The sequence below is a fragment of the Oncorhynchus tshawytscha genome, linkage group LG21 (genome assembly GCF_018296145.1).
Source record: "Oncorhynchus tshawytscha isolate Ot180627B linkage group LG21, Otsh_v2.0, whole genome shotgun sequence".
Lineage (NCBI taxonomy): Eukaryota > Metazoa > Chordata > Actinopteri > Salmoniformes > Salmonidae > Oncorhynchus > Oncorhynchus tshawytscha.
Window position 1 is genome coordinate 16053787 of NC_056449.1, and position 15357 is coordinate 16069143.

The following is a 15357-nucleotide window of genomic DNA, read 5'->3' on the forward strand; positions in this document are numbered from 1 at the left end:
GGTGTGATATTTTTGCATCGGTGTAATTAATTATGCGACAAATGGTGGCGGAAATGCCTTTATGCGCAAATATTTATATTAATAATAGTAAACTTGGAGTCACGCAATCATATGGTGTGTGTGATCCTCCAACTATGACTTATGAAACAATGCAGTTTATTCAGCCTGGCCTCAGACTAGACGTAACATAGTATACTGAACAAAAATATAAATGCAATATCCAAAAATTTAAAAGATTTTACTGAGTTACAGTTCATAAGAGGAAATCAGTCAATTGAAATAAATAAATTAGGCCCTAATCTATGGATTTGACATGACTGGGCAGGGGCACAACCATGGATGGGCCTGGGAACGGCATAGGCCCAGCCACTTGGGAGCCAGACCCAGCCACTTGGGGAGCCAGGCTCAGTCAATCAGAATGAGTTTTTCCCAAGGAAAGGGCTATATTACAGACATAAATATTCCTCAGTTCACCAGCTCTCCAGGTAGTTGGTTTCAGATGATTCCACAGGTGAAGAAGCTGGATGTGGAAGTCCTGGGCTGGAATGGTTACACATCGTCTGCAGTTGTGAAGCCGGTTGGACATACTGCCAAATTCTCTAAAACGATGTTGGAGGCATCTTGTGATAGTGGAATGAACATTCAATTCTCTGGCACCAGCTCTGGTGGACATTCTGGCAGTCAGCATGCCAATTGCAAGCTGTGGCATTGTGTTGTGTGACAAAACTGCACATTTTAGAGTGCCCATTTGTCCCCAGCACAAGGTGCACATGTGTAATGATCATGCTGTTCAATCATCTTCTTGATATGCCACACCTGTGGATTATCTTGGCAAAGAAAAAATGCTCACTAACATGGATGTAAACACATTTGTGCACAACATTTTAGAGAAACCTTTAGTGCGTTTGGACATTTCTGGGATCTTTTATTTCAGCTCAAGAAACATGAGACTAACACTTTTACATGTTGCATTTATATTTTTGTTCAGTATATTTTTTAAAGATCATCTTTGAGTATTAATAATTACCAATACAAATTAGACAAAGATTCTAAAATTCCAAAAATGTTATGGCATTTGATGTAATGCCAAGTCATGCCCCAAATTCATTATGCCAATGAACGCTCCCTATAACTAGGTTTCCATCTACTTGGCAACAGATTTTCATGCAAATATTCAACAGTGGTGTATTTCCACCAAACGGTTTTGTTGCGGATAAAAGTCAATGCGTGATGACGTAGTGCACACAAAATTTACTTTTTTGTTTAAGTTTTCATGTACCGAATAAAAATCTAAAGTTCAATGCGTTTCTATCACGTTCTCAACAACCGATAGTTGTCACAAACTGTTGCATTAAATAGCATATGTACCATACCTACTCTGGTCTTGGCATCTGCGCTCTAGCAAACAGCTTGCAGATACAGTGCAGGTAGGCTTGTCTACATTAGATTATTATGTATATTTATATTTGTCAAATGGCAATCAAGTACCGACCATCGTGCCACTAGACCCTCTATTTGTTGGAAAGGAGCATCAAGCTCATCACCATACACTTTCACCACACTGTGTTAATAATTGATTTAATCTGAATAGATAAATAGAATGTTCTCCAAACTCCAGCTGAAATGTTAATAACATTGGGCTGTGTTTCATGAAGAAGCGGCACACATTGGAATGGGCATCAACAGGACATAGGCAATAATTACACTTTTAATGCTGAGGCAGTGCTGTATGTAACACAGTGACCTGAAGCTGACACACTCCCATCCCCGTGTTACATCATCGCAAATATCAGATAAAGATAACAAGGGGACAACAAGAACAGAGGACAAACCCTTCCACCCATTTTGCTTGTACAAGATTGTGAAAGGAAAACAAACAGTACTTCAAGAGGCCGGTTTAGAGATATAATGTATATAGATTGTATATACTGTGTGTGTGTGTGTGTGTGTATATACATACATACATACATACATACATACATACATACATACATACATACATACATACATACATACATACATACATACATACATACATACATACATACATACATACATACATACATACATACATACATACATACATACATACATACATACATACATACATACATACATACTACCAGTCAAAAGTTTGGACACTTACTTATTCAAGGGTTTTTATTTTTTACTATTTTCTACATTGTAGAATAATAGTGAAGACATCAAAACTATGAAATAACACATGTAACCAAAAAAAGGTGTTAAACAAATCAAAATCTGTTATATTTGAGATTCTTCAATGTAGCCACCCTTTGCCTTGATGACAGCTTTGCACATTATTGGCATTTCTCAAACAGCGTCATGAGGTCACCTGTAATGCATTTCAATTAACAGGTGTGTCTTGTTAAAAGTTAATTTGTGGAATTTCTTTCCTTCCTAATGCTTTTGCGCTAATCAGCTGTGTTGCCACATGGTAGGGGTGGTATACAGAAGATGGTATTTTACCAAATAGGGCTGAGTCCATTATATGGCAAGAACAGCTCAAATAAGCAAAGAGAAACGACAGTTGATCGTTACTTTAAGACATGAAGCTCAGTTAATACAGAACATTTCAAGAACTTTGAAAGTTTCTTCAAGTGCAGTTGCAAAAACCAAGTGCTATGATGAAACTGGCTCTCATGAGGAATGCCACAGGAAAGGAAGACCCAGAGTTACCTCTGCTGCAGAGGATAAGTTCATTAGAGTTAAGTGCACCACAGATTGCAGCCCAAATAAATGCTTCAGTTCAAGTAACAGACACATCTCAACATCAACTGTTGGAAACTGTGTGGATCAGGCCTTCATGGTCAAATTGCTGCAAAGAAACCACTACTAAAGGACACCAATAAGAATAATAGAGACTTGCTTGGGCCAAGAAACACAAGCATGAGTCCAAATGAGAGATTTTTGGTTCCAACCGCCGTGTCTTTGTGAGACACAGAGTAGGTGAACGGATGATCTCCTTTTGTGTGGTTCACATCGTGAAGCATGGAGGAGGAGGTGTGATGGTGTGGGGGTGCTTTGCTAGCGACACTGCCAGTGATTTATTTAGAATGAGGCACATCTAACCAGCATGGCTACCACAGCAATTAAGCCATTCCATCTAGTTTGCACTTAGAGTATCATTTGTTTTTCAACAGGACAATGGGGCGGCAGGGTAGCCTAGTGGTTAGAGCGTTGACTAGTAACTGAAAGGTTGCAAGTTCGAATCCCTGAGCTGACAAGGTAAAAATCTGTTGTTCTGCCCCTAAACAGGCAGTTAACCCACTGTTCCTAGGCCATCATTGAAAATAAGAATTTGTTCTTAACTGACTTGCCTAGTAAAATAAAGGTAAAAAATTAAGATTTTTTTTTTTTTTTTTTTTAAAGACCCAAAACACACCTCCAGTCTGTGTAAGGGCTATTTGACCAAGAAGGAGTGATGGAGTGCTGTATCAGATGACCTGGCCTCACAATCACCCAACCTCAACCCTTCTGAGATGGTTCGGGATGAGTTGGACCGCAGAGTGAAGGAAAAGAAGCCAACAAGTGCTCAGCATGTGTGGGAACTCCTTCAAGACTGTTGGAAAAGCATTCCAGGTGAAGCTGGTTGAGAGAATAACAATGGTGTGCAAAGCTGTCATCAAGGCAAAGGGTGGCTACTTTGAAGACTCAAATATAATATAATATAGTTGATTTGTTTAACACTTTTTTTGGTTGCTACATGATTCCATGTGTTATTTCATAGTTTTGACATCTTCACTATCATTTTAAAATGTAGAAAATAGTAAAAAAAATAAAACCTTAGGTGTGGCCAAACTTTTGACTGGTACTGCGCGCACACACACACACGGGTTGATTAATACACGATCTGGTTATTTCATAGGCTTTAAGTACACGTTAAAATGTTTTTTTTCTTCAAATTTTTATACAGAGACATTGGTTTTGCTATAGGGAAGTAATACTGCTTTTCACAGAGTTCAGAATGTTGCATCACTGCATGTCCATTGTTCCACTGGTCTTATTCTTAAACCCAGTCACCATGGTGGGTGCATTACACCAGTCACTTGAGGCATGGCCATATAGAGGGAGAGACTAGGCATGTCTGGACATGTCCCACCAGTCAAAATATCCTCTCCACTGTCGTTTAGGCAGCATAGTAAGTACAACAGAGCCAACTGGTCCACCAGGGAAGAAAGATACCTTTCTTACTGCATTAGAGCCAAAGGAAGCGAAATGAAATGACGGTTTGCTAATCATATATACAGATTTATTGTAGGCTGCACTAACAAGTGGTTTATTATTTCTAGCACACTTGAAATGGACGATACGCCGAGATCCTGCAAAGTAAGACTAGAAAGGGCTAATTCCCCACTACCGCATCTACAAACAGATGTCAGAGTCAGTTGTTGAAATGAAAGTGTCAAGGAAGGACTTTACTGAATATCTAACCAGGGGGAGAATAGAGGACGATAATCCCCCCTCTTCTTTTTGACAGGCAATAATAGTACATTCTGCACTGGTAGAAAGTATCTGATGTCATCATGTCATTGCTCCACAGGTTAGTCAAGGCTGTCATCTAGGCTGTTGTGCCGGGGGGTCGAAACCATGGCGACGACCCTCACGACTTGTCATCATAGCGGTCGAGCGATGCCTGGGTGTCAGGTAGCTCCATCTCACAGACCAAACTGAGTGGGGACAGGGAGTTCCGGTTGAAGAAGTGGCCACCTGCAAAGAAACATGGGAAGATGTCAATGTCAGTGACACCAAGAAACATGACATCTGTCAGTAAGATTCCTAACTAGAAAAGCTGATGCTAGTACCATAAACAAAGGTATTATTCATACGTAATCATTTTTTCTTGGCATCTGTAAGCATTATTGCAGGAGACACTGGGATTGGACACCATGATCGACATTTACAGTTGAGTAATAATGTGCAGGTGGGTGAGGTCAAACTGAACAGTGACATTAAGGCAATTCCACAGTAACAGAAAGATGCTGTGACTCCGATTTTCCACTTTAAACGTATGCCAAAACAAAAAACACTTATTGCAAAGTTAAACAAACCATGAACCAAACTGAACAAGGACTACTTTTAACAATTTCCACTGAAAATTTGACAAAAACACATTTACATAACGAACAGTGCGGATGCCACGTTTGGTAATAGAATGATGGTTTGTGCTGTTGGTGCCGTCATTCTGTTACCAAACCTTGCATCTGCACTATTCTTCAAGTAAATATTTATTTATTGGGAAAATGTCTAAAAGTCATCCTTGTGCATGGAGTTGTATGGTTTGTTTAACTTTGCAATCATTGGTTTTTGTTTGGCATACATTTTAAAGTGGAAAATCTGAGTCTCTGCATCATTCCCTAACTGTGGAATTGCCCATTGTGAATCTTCAAAGATCCTCAACATGCTATACAAGCTCAAGTCAAGAGAGTGATACATGGAAGATCACCCAGACTGTCCTTTGATTCACACTAATTATCAATATCGTTCAGGACAGCCTGAACAAGAGCTAAGCAGAGATATGTGGAAGTTGTGACCTGATACGATTCTGATGTGGGAGGATAGACCTGTACTGTAATCGCTAAGAAAATGTGCCATCAACTGGGGATAGTGCTGCATTACAACCAAATACACAGAGTATACCAAACATTAGGAACACCTTCCTAATATTGAGTTGCAATATTACTACCATACCCCATTCAAAAGGCACTTAAATATTTTGTCTTGCCCATTCACCCTCAATGTCACACATGCACAATCCATTTCTCAATTGTCTTCAAGGCATAATCAATTCTTTAAGCTGTTTCCTCCCCTTCCTCTATACTGATTGAAGTGGATTTAACAAGTGACATCAATAAGGGATCATAGCTTTCACCTTGATTCACCTGGTCAGTCATAGTGTATTTTCAAGTCAAGGTCATGAATGAGCAAAGAAGAACATGACATTTCAACCTTTTATTGCGAGGTGTGTCTGGTTCAGGAGCACAAGAGTGATAGGTGTCTTTCATTAAATATAGTAACTCACACACACGCGGAAAGTATTGATTACGAAAGAGAATATAACAAGTCAAAAGGAGGGAAGATTTAATGTCTCAAAGCGCTTTGCCCCATTACAACCACTAAAAACAATTACAGCCAGGCTCAGTCAGTACAGTAGTACAAGCTTACGAAATACAATACAGAAACATATGGCAGAAGAAGGAAACATTGCCATGAGGCTGCGCCAGAGAAAGGATCAAGAGGGGCAATAAGGCGATCATCTTCACTTCTCCCACTCCAGGCTGAAAGAGAAGGAAGAGGAAATGAACAATGTTAGAAAAGGTAGCAGAAGAAAGAGAGCATTAAAAAGACACGTAGGAACAGAGAAGGGGAATGTAATTGATCGGGGGAAAAAAATACTTTTAATCTTCTTTTAAACCATGATTTTCTCGTTTAAGGCACTTAGCTCTAATACTTTTGAAGTTTGTCTGAGAGGGGATGGATGGAGCCTTCCGTGTTACTTTATACAGTATCCTTGTTAGTTCATGTGGAAACATTCACAATCCAATATTTCATTACTTTTCAAACTCTCTCTGTATCAGATACATGCCAGTACCCATGTCAACTGTACTTAACTTTAGTACACATATATTGTACAGTATGAAACAATTGTGCTGTTAATGTATTTAGATTTATGTTAGCTGTGATCCAAGTTGAGTAAATTCATGGAAATGGAAGTTCGACAAATTTGAATACTCGTCTGACTGTTTTGCATCGGTCTGGACAATATCCAAACTCCATTGTCTAGACAATGGTTCAAAGTAGCCTGAGTTGAGCCAATTTTCCGATATCCACAAATCAAGAAGCATAGCCCTGGATACGGGCTTAGTTAAGCAGAAATTAAATAGACAACAATAATCTATGACTCAAGCTTAATCAATAGGCTTGATTGAAATGTAATTAAGGAGTAGACATATTGAATGTATTGAATTCTGGAAGTGTATGGTGGTACTCACTCAGGGCTGGAGAAGCTGGCTGTGGCCTTGATGATCATAAAGCACAGAGTGAGAGTGCTGAGAAGGCCGAAGCTGGCGATTATAAACCACTCCTCTGTCAATAAAAGGAAAGGGGGGGGGTCATTGCAGCCCAACATGCATTGGGTTAAAACGACGAGGCCAAACAGGAAAACACAAAAGATCTTTCCTCTTTGAAACCCAGCAGTAAAGTCAGGAAAACTAAGAGATAAAGAAAAGACGTCCTTGAGATCCAGAGATATATCCAGAGAGCGACACGGAGAGAGGCAGGAGAAAGGAGACATTCACCAGGACAAGCTTGAAGACCGAAGAGAAAGTCCTGGAAGCATGGGCATAGCGTAAAGACCGTTATGTACACACAGGCACAAAACACATCCACACCGCAAGCCATCCACACATGCATCCACACTGCAGACGTATCCAACGACGACAAAAAGAGAAACCGAGGCACATCTATGTCCATCTACACTGCATGTTACTAACGTAACGTGCAGTCTCTTTAAATGGAGAAAAGTAAAACTGTCCACATTGAAAGAGAACAGGCATGACTTTCACTATAGGAGCCCTTTGAAGTTTACCAGAAATGAGAGAAACATGGGTCACATTATCCAACAGCAGAAATTGGGTGGATTTATATAAGACTGACTTCAATGAATTTATGAAAGTAGGCCTATCCTGAAACAGGTTTAGGTATTAAGAGTTATCTAACAAATCTTATTCACTATTATTCAGATTATGAACTACTCACAGGATCAGCCATTCATTCAAATTGATGTTTTATTTTATTTATTTATTTAACCTTTATTTAACTAAGCAGGTCAGTTAAGAACAAATTCTTATTTACAATGATGGCCTACCATAAGGCAAAAGGCCTCCTGCGGGGATGGGGGCCTGGGATATAAAAAAATGTTATAATAATCAATACAATATAAATCTAGGATAAAACGCACATCACAACAAGAGAGTCGACACTACATAAAGAGAGACCTAAGACAACAACATAGCAAGACAGCAACACATGACACACAGCATGGTAGCAACACAGCATAACAGCATGGTAGAAACACAGCATAACAGCATGGTAGAAACACAGCATAACAGCATGGTAGAAACACAGCATAACAACATGGTAGCAACACCGTATGCATTACTGAATTATAATTACTAGCTATAAGTGAAAGAATGATAAACAAGGAGTACTGCAGTAATAAACAAGTAGTAGTACTGCAATAACTGCAGTGCATGTTCTTATCTTTTTGGTGCAGTGCTGTGAAATCACATCTTCCCCTCCTTCATAAATAGTTATGCACAGTAAAACATTGTGGTTGTGGTTCAAGAGGTCATCTTAGATCAGTTGTGCATTTTGCCTTCTCATGGTTGGGGTGAGGATCAGTTGGATAGGGATTATGGATTAAACAGACAGAGGCAGCGGGGAGTCAGAGGAGGGTGCAGGGAGCAATGTGACCTACAAGAGACAAGTCTCTGGGGGGGCAATGTGACCTACAAGAGACAAGTCTCTGGGGGAGCAATGTGACCTACAAGAGACAAGTCTCTGGGGGGGGAGCAATGTGACCTACAAGAGACAAGTCTCTGGGGGGGGTCTGTGTCCAAGGTCAAGGGAAAGAGTGAAAGGAGACTGAAATCTAAATGAGTCAAAGACAAAGAGATACAGAGACAGAGAGCAGGAGAGGATCCAGAGGTTGTCGTGTAAATCCTTTTAAAAGTGGTTGTCTTTTTGCTGACAAAACGGAACACCACTAATCTCACTTTTAGTGAAGGGAGGGATAAAGGGGCAGGGAGGGATTTAGGCTCTATCTTTTGAGTGCATGTGTGTGTGTGCGCGCGCAAGTGGTTTAGAATTATAATTTTGCCTTTAGTTTAACCTAATTTAAATTGCATAACAAGATTTATATATATATATATATATATATATATATTTCATTTTTCAGAGGCTAATGCCTTCACTAAGTTAGAACTATGAAAAGGCTACATTTGATTTATTCCTATGTTCCGCTTACATAATAATTATATACATTTGATGGATGTTTATATTTGTCCCACTTTACACAGATACAAGTTTGCATTATACGCATGTGTGAATTGGAAATGTGTTGTTTTTTTTTTGCATATCCCAACTCTCCCTGAGACACACTCAGAGAGTGGGGTCACAGCCAGGGTCTGCCATTATCAACAGTGACCCTGGAGCAATTAAGGTTAGGTGCCTTGCTCAAGGGCACATCAACAAATGTTCCCCCTTGCCAGCTCAGGGATATGAACTAGCGACCTTTCAGTTACTGGCCCAATGCTCTAACCGTTAAGCTACCTGCCGCCCTGATCAAATAAAACGATGAGAATCTTGAAGTAGGTGCATGGGTCACAGTGTGTTCTGATTTTATAATGCTGAATGTAACCTTTCATATTAAAGTCATTTGAAATAAAATTTAAACTTGAGTTGAAGACTAGAAAGGTTGTCCAGGGCGGAAGCTGCTTACTGGTGACGGCGATGTTGATCTCTCCGGTGCGGGGGGTGAGCTCTCCGCTCTCTGAGGGGATCTGGGGTCCAGTGCCGGGGTGGCCTTGCTGCAGGGGCTCCAGGCTGATGGATGTCTCACTGGACAGGTCCACCAGGGCTGTCCGCTGGCTGGCCATCGTCTGGCTGCGTCCTATCCTGTGGTCCATGTCGAAGCCGACGTTGTCCACGCACGGCAGGTTGGGCTAAAGGGGGTAGGGGAGTAAACACAACGGTTAGAGGAATGTTATGGCTAGTGGTTAATTAAACACAACAGTTAGAGGAATGTTATGGCTAGTGGTTAATTAAACAACGGTTAGAGGAATGTTATGGCTAGTGGTTAATTAAACAACGGTTAGAGGAATGTTATGGCTAGTGGTTAATTAAACAACGGTTAGAGGAATGTTATGGCTAGTGGTTAATTAAACAACGGTTAGAGGAATGTTATGGCTAGTGGTTAATTAAACAACGGTTAGAGGAATGTTATGGCTAGTGGTTAATTAAACCCAACGGTTAGAGGAATGTTATGGCTAGTGGTTAATTAAACAACGGTTAGAGGAATGTTATGGCTAGTGGTTAATTAAACAACGGTTAGAGGAATGTTATGGCTAGTGGTTAATTAAACAACGGTTAGAGGAATGTTATGGCTAGTGGTTAATTAAACAACGGTTAGAGGAATGTTATGGCTAGTGGTTAATTAAACAACGGTTAGAGGAATGTTATGGCTAGTGGTAAACACAACGGTTAGAGGAATGTTATGGCTAGTGGTTAAACAAGGATTAGAGGACTGTTATGGCTAGTGGTAAACACAACGGTTAGAGGAATGTTATGGCTAGTGGTAAACACAACGGTTAGAGGAATGTTATGGCTAGTGGTTAATTAAACACAACGGTTAGAGGAATGTTATGGCTAGTGGTTAAACACAACGGTTAGAGGAATGTTATGGCTAGTGGTTAATTAAACAACGGTTAGAGGAATGTTATGGCTAGTGGTTAAACACAACGGTTAGAGGAATGTTATGGCTAGTGGTTAATTAAAACACAATGGTTAGAGGAATGTTATGGCTAGTGGTTAATTAAACACAACGGTTAGAGGAATGTTATGGCTAGTGGTTAAACACAACGGTTAGAGGAATGTTATGGCTAGTGGTAAACACAACGGTTAGAGGAATGTTATGGCTAGTGGTTAAACAAGGATTAGAGGACTGTTATGGCTAGTGGTTAAACAAGGATTAGAGGAATGTTATGGCTAGTGGTTAAACAAGGATTAGAGGAATGTTATGGCTAGTAGTTAAACAACGGTTAGAGGAATGTTATGGCTAGTGGTTAAACACAACGGTTAGAGGAATGTTATGGCTAGTGGTTAAACACAACGGTTAGAGGAATGTTATGGCTAGTGGTTAATTAAACACAACGGTTAGAGGAATGTTATGGCTAGTGGTTAATTAAACACAACGGTTAGAGGAATGTTATGGCTAGTGGTTAAACACAACGGTTAGAGGAATGTTATGGCTAGTGGTTAAACACAACGGTTAGAGGAATGTTATGGCTAGTGGTTAAACACAACGGTTAGAGGAATGTTATGGCTAGTGGTTAAAAAACGGTTAGAGGAATGTTATGGCTAGTGGTTAAACAACGGTTAGAGGAATGTTATGGCTAGTGGTTAAACACAACGGTTAGAGGAATGTTATGGCTAGTGGTTAAACACAATGTTTAGAGGAATGTTATGGCTAGTGGTTAAACACAATGTTTAGAGGAATGTTATGGCTAGTGGTTAAACACAATGTTTAGAGGAATGTTATGGCTAGTGGTTAAACACAAGGGTTAGAGGAAAGTCTAATTTGTGTCATATTAACTTGTTAGGTCATGCTGATTGCTAACCCTGATTTTGACCATGACCTTAAAATGAACACTTAACTTCAGAGAAAATAGCTCTTGTAGCAGCTCATCGGATGTGATGATACCACTTTAGTCCTGGTTTGACTAGTTTCTGACGTCTGAGCAATAGTTCCATAACTTCCCAGCAGGGGGAATACTAGGACTACGGATGAGGTCATACACAGCTGGCATAAACAGATGGTTACGCAATTGCCTGGGCCATTTCAGTCGCCAAACATTCTCAAACGTTGCAGATAGAAATTCCATGAATAAAGCTGATGTGACTCCTTATGCTACATGTCAGAGAGGCATGTTTGTTCTACATTGCCTATTTCTGTCTGAATGTTCCAAAACGTTGCATCGTACTGAGCGCGCCAAAGGATGAACATGGTCTGTCACAATGACGGGGAGTAGCAGCATGTGAAGGGCAACCTGGTGAGATAACGCCTTAATCTACAACACAACACAGGTTGTGTTGTATTCTACTGTTAATTAACATAACTATGTAAATTGAGATCATGACAATATATTAAGGCAATCTTTTTCCTCATTATTTGGGTCAAGAGTCGTTTGTGACTTTGATCACATTTTTTTTTTTTTTAATGATTACTGGCATTGCCGGATAACATTTGTATACGGACTTCTAACACATTTCTACTGATAAGGCATTGAGATACTGACTATACTAATACTCACCATGATGCCCAGAGCTTTGAGGATGTTCAGTTTACACATGGGACACGTACAGTGCTCATTCAGCCAGGGGTCCACACACAGCTTATGGAAGACATGTCTGTGCAGAGAGACACAGAAGCAAAGAACACTGTTGAAGAGCAGGAAACCACCTTCACAAACAAGCCCCACAACAGCCTACATGCGACCCTTCAAAGTCAGACATGGCCGTCTTTACGTCCTGCGATTGCACAATGACCGCTCTGTTTGAGCTGACAAGGAGGGCCTAGAGTATGAACGAGCAAATGTAACACTTTATTAAGGTCCTGCAATAAACCGTTTATTAACAGGTTTACATACTATTTCTGAATCATTATTCCTACATTTATAAATGTCAATAAGCAATCTCTAAAGAGTCATTGATGCATTTATAAGCACTATTTTAATTGAACTGCCTTTCTCGTCAGCACGCTAGGCTTGCTAATGCTAAGCTAGCATGCTGATGAAGAAGGCAGTTTACTTAAAATAGTATTTATAAATATAATGTATAAATGTGGACCCCAGGAAGTATAACTGCTGCTTCAGCAACAGCTAATGGGGATCCTAACATTAAAAAATAATAAAGACTTAAGCGATTGCTTAAATGGTAAGTCAACTCTCTACAACCTGTTTATAAATGGTTTATTAAGGGACCTTATTATAAAGTGTCACCGAAACGAGTCACACTTTAAGACACAGTGATCACTGTAGCGCAACTTGGACACAAGGTTGACATTGTCTGTCCGTCATGACACAAGACAGCCATTGTGGATCTGAGAGAAACGTCATGTTTGAGATAGCGGTCTGCTCCCTATTTTGATATGATGCCGGACGGCCAGTTTCAATGCACTTCAAAAAGGACCATTAGGACCAGATTTACTGTAGCTTGTCTTGCCTACCTCATAATATAATCACTAACCTTAACAGCTTAATGGCTTTATCAAAAGCATGGTGCATAGATTATTTCAACATTAAAGATCCTCATGATGAGCATCCATAAAACAATACAAGGTCCCATTACATCATCGCTAAAGAACAAATCCTTAAGTGCCAGTACCAACCATGCATAATAGAAAATACTTAACCGCCGATTCCTAAGGACAAACATGAAAGTGCACGTTGATTCTGTTAAGTGCCTGTCTAACATGGCCGGGCATTTCCTGGGCATGTTCTGTTCCTTATCGAAGCCACTTGCAGCGGCCCTCTACCAATGCTTTACTTTCTTTCAAGGGGGGCACAGAAAACAAGGGCTCCATGCATTAATGATGAGTCCGTTTACCATACAATGGCTTGGGGAGAAAGTCAGTGGGCAGTAAGAAGCAGTCCTGCAAGAGAGAGACTTTTGGATAAGCTGTGGTTGTAGTGAGACTTGGATACGCGTGTGTGTGTCGATAAGCTTTGATTGTGTGTGTGTGTGTGTATGTCTATTTATATAACCAGTGTGATAGTGTTTGGGAATGTGTCAAAAGGGTGAGCTTGTGTAGTAGTTTGTGTGATTGACAGTGTAAATGTGTGTGTGACTGATGTAAAGTCAATCTGTCTGTATGTGTATGCTGTAAGTGAGACACTCTAGCCAGGAAAAGATTCCGCTCACAGTCTGTGACTGCATCCCAGAAGGCCCATTGGGCTCTGGTCAAATGTAGTGCACTATATAGGGAACCATAGTAAACACACTCTTTCTTAGAGCAGAGTAAAAACAGAGAAAAAAATGACAGTCGGACAGATACCTATTAGATACTATAACAGATGCCACCACAGAACAACAACATACCAAGATACTTATGTTTGTTGTTCCTGTCTTGGTTGGTATGTTTGGTTTATCCAGATGACATGTTACGGCATTTAAAATATTTGTCCGCTTGCCTATCTGCCTGGCTGTCTTCCCGTCTGACTGCCTGCCAGCCAGCCAGCCAGCCTGTCAGTCCATTCAAGTCTGACCAGAAAATCATCCCTCTATTGACAAGACATTGTCCTATAGACTGATATTAAATGTACAGAAACAAATTGAATGGCTGATGGCAGGTCAAGGGTACTCCCTTACTTCAATGCTTTTAGTTATTGATTGGGCATAGCAGCATGTGCTTAAGGGAGGCACCAGAGGGATTGGTGCTCAGAGATACAGTATGAACACAGAGGATGCAGCAGTATGCACACACGTGATAAGGACCGATAAACTCCACATTCTCTCTCTCGCTCTCTCAAAAAAAACACTACAAGGTTGCCAATAAAAATAGTTATCAATCTTGGTAGCATTGCAGTGTGCCCTAAAACCACATACGTGATGAAGGGCACAAATCAAAAAGGTACATTTTGGTACTACTAACATGACCAGTCAACTGCACAGGTTACTCCAAATCTGTAATTAGCCTACCTATGGATTGCAAACAGAAATTAGCTCTTTAGGTAGACTAATGGACACTTATGTATGTAGTGTCACATCCTGACCTTAGTTCCTTTTTATGTCTCTATTTTAGTTTGGTCAGGGCGTGAGTTGGGGTGGGCATTGTTTTGGTTCTGTGTGTTATATTTCTAGGTGTTTGGCCTGGTATGGTTCCCAATCAGAGGCAGCTGTCAAACGTTGTCTCTGAGAACCACACTTAGGCAACCCGTTTTCCCACTATGGGTTGTGGGTAGTTGCTTTCTGTTTTTGTGTCTGCACCAGATAAAACTGTTTCGGTTGTTCTCTTTGTTGTTTTGCATTTTAGTGGTCAGTTTCTAATAAACAATATGAACACGTACCACGCTGCAGCTTGGTCCTCACCTTCTTCCACCAACGGCCATTACATGCAGTAGTTGAGACATAATGATTATTGTGCATTGCATTGTGTGTCTTTCACCTCATTAAATAATAGCAGGTTGAGGCCTGAGGCAAAAAAACACTTTAAAAACAGTTGCAACGATGTCAAATCAAATCATTTTATTGGTCGCGTACACATATTTAGCTTAAGTTATCGCAGATGCAACGGAATGCTTATGTTTCTAGCTCTAACAGTGCAGTAATAACAAACAATACAAAACAACACAAATAAAAAAATTCAAATGAAGAAATATCAGAACGAGCAATGTCAGGGTCTGGAATACAGGTCTATCTGTATTTGATAGTGTGTATAGACATTATGGACAATATATGATTAGAATAGGCGTGTACAGCAGTAGTTATATAGGATGAGCATTGACTAGAATACAGTATATACATGTAAAGTGGGTGAAACAGTAGAGTACAGGGTGGTAG

At 40.2% G+C, this 15357-nt stretch overlaps 1 protein-coding gene across 5 annotated transcripts in view; it reads right to left on the bottom strand.

Annotated features, from left to right (window-relative positions):
- Positions 1-3874: 3874 nt before the first annotated feature.
- Positions 3875-15357, bottom strand: part of LOC112220533 (E3 ubiquitin-protein ligase RNF130) — a 69943-nt gene continuing 58460 nt past the window's right edge. For 3 of the 5 annotated variants that reach the window (XM_042303149.1, XM_042303148.1, XM_042303151.1), the window contains 4 exons: positions 12111-12207; positions 9521-9743; positions 7011-7104; positions 6076-6296 (listed from right to left, as the gene is read on the bottom strand). In XM_042303149.1, coding sequence (XP_042159083.1) covers positions 6278-6296; positions 7011-7104; positions 9521-9743; positions 12111-12207 — 433 coding nt within the window. In that variant the 3' untranslated portion in view covers positions 6076-6277. Of the gene's footprint in view, positions 4729-6075; positions 6297-7010; positions 7105-9520; positions 9744-12110; positions 12208-15357 lie in introns of those variants that run through there. The other 2 variants (XM_042303150.1, XM_024382390.2) reach the window with 1 other exon arrangement.